The sequence below is a fragment of the Aethalodelphis obliquidens genome, unplaced genomic scaffold, assembly GCF_003676395.1.
Source record: "Aethalodelphis obliquidens isolate GAN/ISIS:26980383/991018 unplaced genomic scaffold, ASM367639v1 scaffold38, whole genome shotgun sequence".
NCBI classification, from domain to species: Eukaryota; Metazoa; Chordata; class Mammalia; order Artiodactyla; family Delphinidae; genus Aethalodelphis; species Aethalodelphis obliquidens.
In genome coordinates, this window is record NW_020837982.1 from 9770783 (window position 1) to 9780256 (window position 9474).

At 42.9% G+C, this 9474-nt stretch overlaps 1 protein-coding gene across 1 annotated transcript in view; it reads left to right on the forward strand.

Annotated features, from left to right (window-relative positions):
- Positions 1–236: 236 nt before the first annotated feature.
- Positions 237–9474, forward strand: part of LOC113632878 (zinc finger protein 345-like) — a 12555-nt gene continuing 3317 nt past the window's right edge. Inside the window, 3 exon segments of the mRNA XM_027130577.1 lie at positions 237–390; positions 4028–4540; positions 4543–5588. Coding sequence (XP_026986378.1) covers positions 237–390; positions 4028–4540; positions 4543–5588 — 1713 coding nt within the window.

Sequence of the window (9474 nt, forward strand, 5' to 3'; positions counted from 1 at the left end):
GCCGAAGCGGCAGAGGTAGCATTAAGTGATGGGGACACTGAGGGTGGCCCGGCGGCGAGGCCCCGTAGTGGCGGTGCGTGCGGCGCTGGGCTCCTGGGCTCAGGTCTCTGGCTCCGACGGTCTGGCCCAGCCGCCAGGGCCCCAGTCAGTCACGGTCTCATCCCGTGGTCTCCCGCTTGCAGCCCCAGCCCGCAGCTGAGGTCCTCTGGGCGGCCCACCCAGCCCAGGTAGGCAGGATGGCCCTTCCTGGCTCAGTGCCTCCAGGGCTGTTATCTACGGGAGCAGAGACCTTACGGGATGCGGCCAGGCCGGGTGCGCTGCCAGTCCACGCACAAGGCGGTCTCCGCGAGAACCGAGTGCGGGAGAGTGAAGGGGACAAGGTCATGCTGGGTAAGGAGCTTCTTCAGTGACTCCAAGAGTTATTTATGGGGACCTTGTGACCTTCGCAAAACAAAGTTTCTTCTGGGTTGGATGAGGGTCAGGTTGGTGGCTTCTTGGATTTGGAACAAGCATCACAGACCTCTGAATCCCTCTGGGATACAGAACCGTCTCTGTTCCGTTTTGAACTATTATCTAGAAAGTCAGGCTCACTGCGCCAGTGCTCGTCCCTCCCACCCCCACCCCCCAAAAATGCCTCTAGCAAATAAAATGAGACATCCTGATGCCTTGCAGTAATTCCTGCACTCAACTAAAGTAAGTTAGATTTGGTACAGTAATAAACAGAATTAAAGGTTTCTGAACAGTGATTAACATGACGAAAGTGATGCATAACTAACAGCATTGTCCAGTCTGAACTGAAGCGGGAAAATCTGGGTGTCAAGATCATTAACCAAGTAACAAAATTTAAACTATCCATTATTTATTGAGCGCTAACTCTGCCAGGTGTCATTTTAAGCACTTTACATGTATTTAATCCCCACAAAACCTCTTTTAAATGCTATTACTGTCCACATTTGACAGATGAGGAAACAAAGGCACAGAAATGTTAAGTAACTGAAGGTCACACGGCAAATAAATGGTAGAGGCAGACAAGGCAGCCTATGTCCAGAGCCCATGTTCCTAATGACTATGCTCCAGTCTCTTATGGTAATCTACTGAAATCTGGAAAGCCATGAGTGGTGCCAGGGGGAAATTACGGGAATGGAAAGAATGACATTTTTTTCTGGAAAATTAACTGGACTTCATAGTAAGCGTATTAGTTTCCTAATTACCACAAACTGAGTGGCTTAAAACAACAGAAATTTATTCCCTCACTGTTACAGAGGCTACAAGTCCAAAATCAAACTGTTGGCTGGGCCATGCTCCCTCTGAAGCCTCTAGGGAAGGATCCTTTCATGCCTCTTCCAACTTCTGGTAGCCCTAGGAGTTCCTTGGTTTGTGGCAGCATAATTCTAATATCTGCCTCCATCTTCATATGGTTGTCTTACTTCCGGTTCTCTGTCCAAATTTCCCTTTTTTTTTTTTTTTTTTTTGCGGTACGTGGGCCTCTCACCGCTGCGGCCTCTCCTGCCGCGGAGCACAGGCTCCGGACACGCAGGCTCAGCAGCCATGGCTCACGGGCAAAGCCGCTCTGCGGCATGTGGGATCCTCCCGGACCAGGGCACAAACCCGCGTCCCCTGCATCGGCAGGCGGACTCCCAACCACTGCGCCACCAGGGAAGCCCTCCCTCTTCTTATAATGACACCAGTCATATTGGATTCAGGGCCCACCCTAATGACATCATCTTAACTTGATTACATCTTCAAAGACCCTATATCCAAATAAGGTCACATGCATAGGTGCCAGGTAGACATGAATTTTAGGGGGACACCATTTAATGCAGCACAGTAGGGAAAAATTATTCAAGAATAATGTAAGATTAGGAGCTTGGGGCAGGGCATTACCAGAGACAAGAATATTAGAAAAACATGTCAGTTTCAGAATTGTAAATTTAGAAATAATCTGGTTTCCAAGAGAAAATATTCACCATTTCATTTGGTTGTGAGATATAGATTTTGTTCAGGAAGTCCAACTGGCTCTTTAGCTGGGCCTTATGCTCTGATCACCAGATTTCAGGGTCTGGTCCTACACTTTCCAGGTCCAGAAATTTTACTTTGTCAGTGTACCTATCCAGAATTATTCAGGCCAGGGAAATAGACCTACCCAAACCACAAGAAAGTGGTATAAAAAACAGGGGAAAATACAACTGCCTGATCAGAAATTGAGTGGGCTGTCAACACATTTTCTATCTAGGAAAACCTATAGAGGAAGGAAAATTCTAATTAGAAGTTTGCTTAGGGCTTCCCTGGTGGCACAGTGGTTGGAAATCCTCCTGCCAAAGCAGGGGACACGGGTTTGAGCCCTGGTCCAGGAAGATCCCACATGCCACAGAGCAAGTAAGCCCATGTGCCACAACTACTGAGCCTGCGCTCTAGAGCCCGCGAGGCACAACTACTGAGCCTGCACGCCACAGCTGCTGAAGCCCATGTGCCTAGAACCCGTGCTCGGCAACAAGAGAAGCTACCCAATGAGAGGCCCACACACCACAACAAAGAGTAGGCCCCGCTCGCCGCAACTAGAGAAAAGCCCACACGCAGCAACAAAGATCCAAGGCAGCCAAAAAAAAAAAAAAAGAAAGAAAAGTTTGCTTAGTGGGCATGGAAACAAAGCAAGGGCATTGTCAGGTAATATTAATGCAGATGTCATCCTGCTCTGATCACTTGGTATATCTACGTGCTCTTGGGAGGAGGGCAGGTGTCTGCCAAGGGGACAGAGAATACCCCCATGAGGTGGAGTGAGCACCCTCCCCTGAACCAGTGCTGGAGGCACAGGCACATTTTTGCTCTCTGAGTCCATCTTTTCTAGATGTAGAAACCTAGTGTTTCTTCATGTCAGGTTTAAGACAATTGATTAAGTTCCCCTGTCTTGATTATTATAATCATACTGCATCCAGTGCTCCTCTGAAACCAGGTCCTGGTAACTGTGATTGGACTTAGGAATTCCAGGATTTCCTTACTTCTTTGAGTTATTTCTGCATGTGGATAATTTCAGCCATTATATGTTGATACTTGCTGGTTTATTATTAAAGAGTAATCTCTTCCAAGTTCTATTGGCATCTTTACTTTGCTCCTTTGAAGGGATAGCAAGCCCACCCATCCTTCCTTTACCTCCACTACTCTCTATACTTCCCCACAGACTTATGTAATCCGGCACAGTGCTGTGTTCTTACTGGGCCCAGAGACAGCCTCTGCATTTAAAGTGGTGCTTTGAGGCAATTACTTTTCAGTCCTTCATGGTTGACAGTTGAGATAAAACTACTTGCCATTCTTCTCCCTATTTATTGGGTATATCCACTAAATGGCCAAGAAGATGAAACTGTAACTAAGGGTCTCACCTCTCAGGCAAAAATATGTCATAAACAACTCTTGAAGTATCAAGGTTGCTCACCATGATCCACCTAACTGCCCTTCTCACCTCCAGAGGTGGGCTCCCAGCAACCAAGTTTATCCTGTGTGATACCCCCTAGCCCCTACCACCACCAATTACAGTCAAAGTCAACACTTGACCTAAACTGGGATAACTGATTCTCTTTTCTAAGATTTTGGAAGTGGAACTAAAGAAATCTAATTAATACAGGGCTGGTCTTTTGCATAAAGGAAATTTTAAGATCCAGGAGCTAAGGTACTAAAGGAAAAAGACAGTTTGCCGAGAGAATGATGTGGACTCAAAGTCTGATTCAGTAGCTCTCCCGTGTGTTTCTGACAATCAGCCGAGTTTGGGAACTGCTTTTATAGACCATAGAGACCAAAGTTAGGTTTAGAAGCCTTTCTCTTTCCCAGATTATAACACCATTTTTGAGAATCTAGAAGCATAACCCAATCATAGAAATGTTTTACTTTGAACATTTGTTTCCCCTTATAAGAATTTCTTTTCTCCTAGCATAGTGGAGGGAAGCCATATATATGTAACGAATGTGGGAAAGGCCTTAAATCAAAGCTCAGATCTGATTATCCATCACAGCATTTATACTTTTAACTTATGTTTCAGATAATGAAAAGAAAACCGAGAAGGAGGAATGGAAGCTAAAGCAGGAAATTTCTGAAGAAACAGGATCAGGACACCCAGTACAAATACCCCATGGATCTAAATTCTTAGGACCCAGGGAAAGTGAGAACAGCTTGGAGAGGCAACAGGTAAACTCAGCAGAGGCTGGACTGCTACACTCTTCTTTTGAGGAAAAGGGGTTCAGCCAAGTGAGCATTACCCTTAAGAAAGGAAAGCTTGACATTGATAAGAAACTGAGAATTTGTGATCTGACCCCAACTGTTACACATCAGAGAGTTTCAACAGAGGAAAGAACCTATAGGTGCAAGGCATGTGGCCAGAGCTTCAAACAGAAGTCAGGACTTACTCAGCATCAGAAAATCCATACCGTAAAGAGAAGCTGTTAGTGCAATGAATGCGGAAAGGTCTTCACCAGGAGCTCTAACTTGGTTATACGTCAGAGAATTCACACGGGAAGGAAGCCTTATGTTGGTGGTGACTAAGGCAAAGATTTTAGCTGAGCTCCAATCTCATGTGACATCCACGAATTCATACCAAGGAGAATCCCTATGAATGTAATCAGTGTGGAAGAGCTTTCAGGGAAAGCTCAAATCTTATCCTGCACCAGAGAATTCATAGTGGAGGGAAGCCATATGTATGTAATGAATGTGGGAAGGCCTTCAATCAAAGCTCAGATCTTATTATCCATCACAGCATTCACAGTGGAGAGAAACCCTATGAATGTAATGACTGTGGGAAAGCATTCAGTCAGAGCTCCCATCTTGTTAACCACCAGAGAATTCATACTGGGGAGAAACCCTATGAATGCAGCGAATGTGGAAAAGCCCTCCGGCAGAGTTCCCTTCTTATTCAGCATCAAAGAATCCATAGTGGAGAGAAACCCTACAAATGCCCTGAATGTGGAAAAGCCTTCTGTGGGTGCACAGTTTCTCTTAAACATCAGAGACTTCATATTGGAGAAAAACTTGAATATGAGAAAGCTTTCAGTTCAGATTCAGAACTTAATGGACAGGAGAGAATTCACAAGGAAAAGAAATCTTATGAATATAATGAATGTGGAAAAACCTTCCTAGGCAGCTCAGATCTTATTAGATATCAAACAATTCACACTGGAGAAAAACCTTTTGAATGCAGTGAATGTGGAAAGACCTTCGGCAGGAACTCAGTCCTTATAGAACATCAGAGAATCCATACTGGTGAGAGGCCTTATAAATGCAGTGAATGTGGGAAAGCGTTTAGGGGGAGCTCTCAACTTATTCAGCATCAAAGAATTCACAGTGGAAAGAAACCCTATGAATGCAATGAATGTTGCAAGACTTTTAATCAGAGCTCAGACCTTATTCGACATCACAGGATTCATAGTGGAGAAAAGCCCTATGAATGTAATAAATGTGGAAAAGCCTTCAGATGGAGCTCAGACCTTGTTAGGCATCAGAAAATTCACACCGGAGAGAAAGTTCATGAATGTAATGAGTATGGAGAAACTTTCAGTCAGAGCTCAGGTCTTAGCATCAGAGACACCACACAGAATCCTAGGAAGACAGTAATGATAAAATGTGTGTATATATATATATATATATATATATATATATATATATATATATATATTTGTTTTTAAATACTGTTGTGTCTACCTTTAGCCATCGTAACTATAATACTTGGAAAATTCTAAGCTTCTTAAGAGTGATTTTCATCTGATTCAGTTTAGAGTGTTCAGCCTCAGGCTGTGTGCAGATTTGTCCTTCCTAAACACTTTCCACAAAGACCTTGATGGGGTAAGCCTTTAATTACATTTTCACTCCTTACTTTATCATCAGAGGTTCCACACCACAGGGAAATCTTGCAAATGGAAGAACTTGCTTGTAAAGCACCTACATCATCACAAAATTGTGTCCTTGTGTGTCTTCTTCAGCAGCACCAGGAATCTAATAACTTTTCCCATCTTTTTATCCATAATATGAACTGTACCAAGGGAATATAAGATAGGTGTGATATCCTGAACTCTAGAATGAATGGCTCTTCCTGGGACAGAGTCTAATCCAAAAGTCTGAAAATGGTCCTGATGTTTTCTCATTAGAATAAATGTCAATAAATAGAGTAGATTAGAGAGTTTGAGCTTGTTCTTCCATTCCTAGTAAAATCAGATACAGAAGCAGCTAGTTTAATTAGGAAAAGGAAGTGACTAGTAAATCATAGGACAGTTACCTTCTTTCATATAAGGGTAGAAGTTGTGATGAAATCTCTTCTGTAGGATTTTAAAGTATAATGGCACTTTGGAATCTGACATACTGAAATCCAGGTTCTGTCACTTTTAATCTATGTAATCTTAGGCAATTTTTTTTTATGTTTCTGAGCCTTGGTTTTCTCATATGTAAAATCAAGATAACAATACCTCCCTTGGGCTATCGTGAAGATTAAATGAGACAGTTTTGTTAAGCATTTAGCAAAGTTCTAGACATATAGTATACAACAAATGATAGATGTTTTTGTCAGTAGTTCCTATGGGCAGTGATTATCTAAGGCATTTTGAAGGAAAGGAGACAACATATTCTCCCAGGCTAAAGCCTTCTGGAAAATTACATGATTCTGCATTTCCTGATCCTACTTGAAGTCAGAAGGGGCTTGGCTTAGTGTAAGTAAATGGTAAGGATTGGGGAAAGTGGGGGTGGGGCGGATTTATACAAATTTTCAAGGATGCTGTATCTTTTTTCTTCTTTTATTTATTTATTTTTTTTGTGGTAAGAACACTCAACATGAGATTAACCCTCTTAACAAATTTTTAAGTGTATGACACAGTCTTTTAACTATAGGCACAGTGTTGAACAGCAGACCCCTAGAACTTACTTATCTTCCATAACTGAAACTGCACCTGCCAAACAGCAACTCCCTATTTCTCCCTCCCCCCAACCCCTGGCAACCACTATCCTACGCTTTGCTTCTGTGACTTTGACTATTTTAGGTACTTCGTATAAGTGGAACCATGCAGTATTTGTCCTTCTGTAGGATGCTATATCTTGGAATAATAAAGTTAGCAGTGAATCTGAGAAAAGTTATATAGCACTATAGAGTTGAATTAAGATTTTTCTTGGAGAGGCTAGCGTTAAGCTGAAAGTATTAAGAGGTCAAATCAATAAGTATCTTGCAAATATGATAGTGAACTTTAATTCCTGTAGGTGGCTTAACTGGTTTTGAGACAGTAATAATCAGAGAAAATAAGGAGGTCTCAACTTTTTCACATGGTAGAAGGCAACAAACAAAAGTCCAGGACCAGATGGCTTCACAGGCAAATTCTATCAAACGTTTAGAGAAGAGTTAACAAAACCCTGACACCAAAACCAGACAAAGATATCAAAGAAAGAAAGGAAGGAAGGAAGGGGGAGGGAGAGAGAGAGAGAAAGAAAGAAAGAAGGAAAGGAAGAAAGGAAAGGGAAGGGAAGGAAGAAAGAAAGATGGAAGGGAGCAAATTACATGCCATATCATAAAAGGCAAATTGTAGTGAGTTGGAAAGGCTCTTTCGACCATCTGAACTTTTTCAAAGGAGTCAAGGCACTGTTGTATGGTTTAATTTTTGTGTTCTTATAACTCATCGGGTCTCCAGTCCAGTGACCTTTCTATCCGTTGTCCCTCCCTGGTTTTTACCCTTTCTTATTAGATACCTCTGTCCAACACTTCAGCCACTCTTTTACCAATATCCTTTTTGCCTCATTCTTCAGTCACGTGTACCTGGCCAAAAGAAAACTACCATGGACAGTCCTAATTGTCCTTCCCTGAGCCTGCACCTGGGTTGAGGAAGAAAATCACAAACCTAGGGAGACATAGGCCTTTGGGCACTCAACACTAATACAATTCTAGTCGGCACTCTCTCCCATTGTCTGTAATACCACTAAACACCTCCCCCTCTCTTTGCACATCTAACCACCCACCCACCGCCCTTCTTAGCACGTGATCTCTTCACAAAGAAAGTAGAGACCTTTGCACAGAAACATTTTCAACTTTCTGCTTCCATTCCTTTCCCTTACACATCTCTCATATACTGTACCCAACTTTGCTCCCTTCTTAATAGAACTGCCTTTTCTCATATCTAGGGGGTCACCTTTCTGTCTGTGCTTTCTATTCCACTCCCTCTGGGACCTCACCGCATCCCATTATCCCATCTTCTTCCTGTATCTTCACCTCTCTTCTCCACTGCCCCTTCGCAGCTGTGTACAAATATGTTCAAGTATCTTGCATCCTAAAAACCAAACAAAATTCAACCCCAACCCATTTTTTCCCTATATCATCTCCCTTTGTAGCCAGTTTTTGCAGGATCTTAGTTCCCCAACCAGGGATCAAAACCGCAGTGAAAGCACAGAGTCCTAACCACTGGACCACCAGGGGATTCCCACATTGTCTCCAATTCTTAACTCTCTTCCTCAACCCATTGAGGTCTCTCTCCCAACACACTATCAAATCTGTCTTTACCAAGCACACCAGCGACATTGGTCACTAAATCTCCTCTTGAGCTGGCTCCTTTCCTCCAAACCATTTCTTCCCTGAAGCAGGATGGGTTTGAATGTAGCAGTTGAGGATGTTGAAAATAGAGCAGGTAAATATGTTGATGTCCTTTGGCTGCAGCTAGAGTACAAATAATTTCTCCTTTCAGCTTCTGAATCTCTCATGAAATAAAGATTTGGAGGAAATTTCTCCCTACCTCTGATGTTTATGAGATTAGAAGACCTAAAATTCTGGTCAGTCATGTGACACTATGCCCATGTCTTGTATGGTTGGGCATGAGTTAAGCCTATGGTGAAGAGGGCCTTGAACAGCTGGGGACGAGCTTGGAAGGACTGGTTTCTCTGTCCCTGGAGTTTTATTAGAATCTTGGGTAAAATGATTTTTCCTCATTACCTCTGAAGGGTATCCATGACCATTTTTTGGATGTGTGATCAAGGAGACTGTACCCCCATGTGCTTTCTTTCCTCTTAGCATAAAGAATCTGGATCAGATCTGGCAGCACCTTGAGATCCTGAGAGTGAAAGTGAACTTGGCTTCTCTGAGCCTTGGTCTTCCATTGCTGTTCTACTTGCCTCAGAACTGTTCACCTGTTTAATCCATCATACACACCACTATTTGATTTTCTTGAAATACTGCTTTTATTATCTCACACACAGACATGCAAACTCACATTCAGAAAGTAGCCAGTGGGTGCCCATTACCTAAAGTAAAAGTTCTTGGCTTGGCATTTAGTTTGAGGTCTGGTCTAATTACTGTCCCTAAACAGCTAATGCATTGTCCTGACTCTTATCTCAGGCTCTCCTGGTCCCCTGCGGCATTCAGAGTCCCCACCGCTTAAACTAACTTTTTCTTTAAACACAGGCAACGTGTCTGACAGGTTCTGGCACACACTCAATTCTTTAAAGGAAAATGCCTTGTCGCTTTTTTTTTTTTTT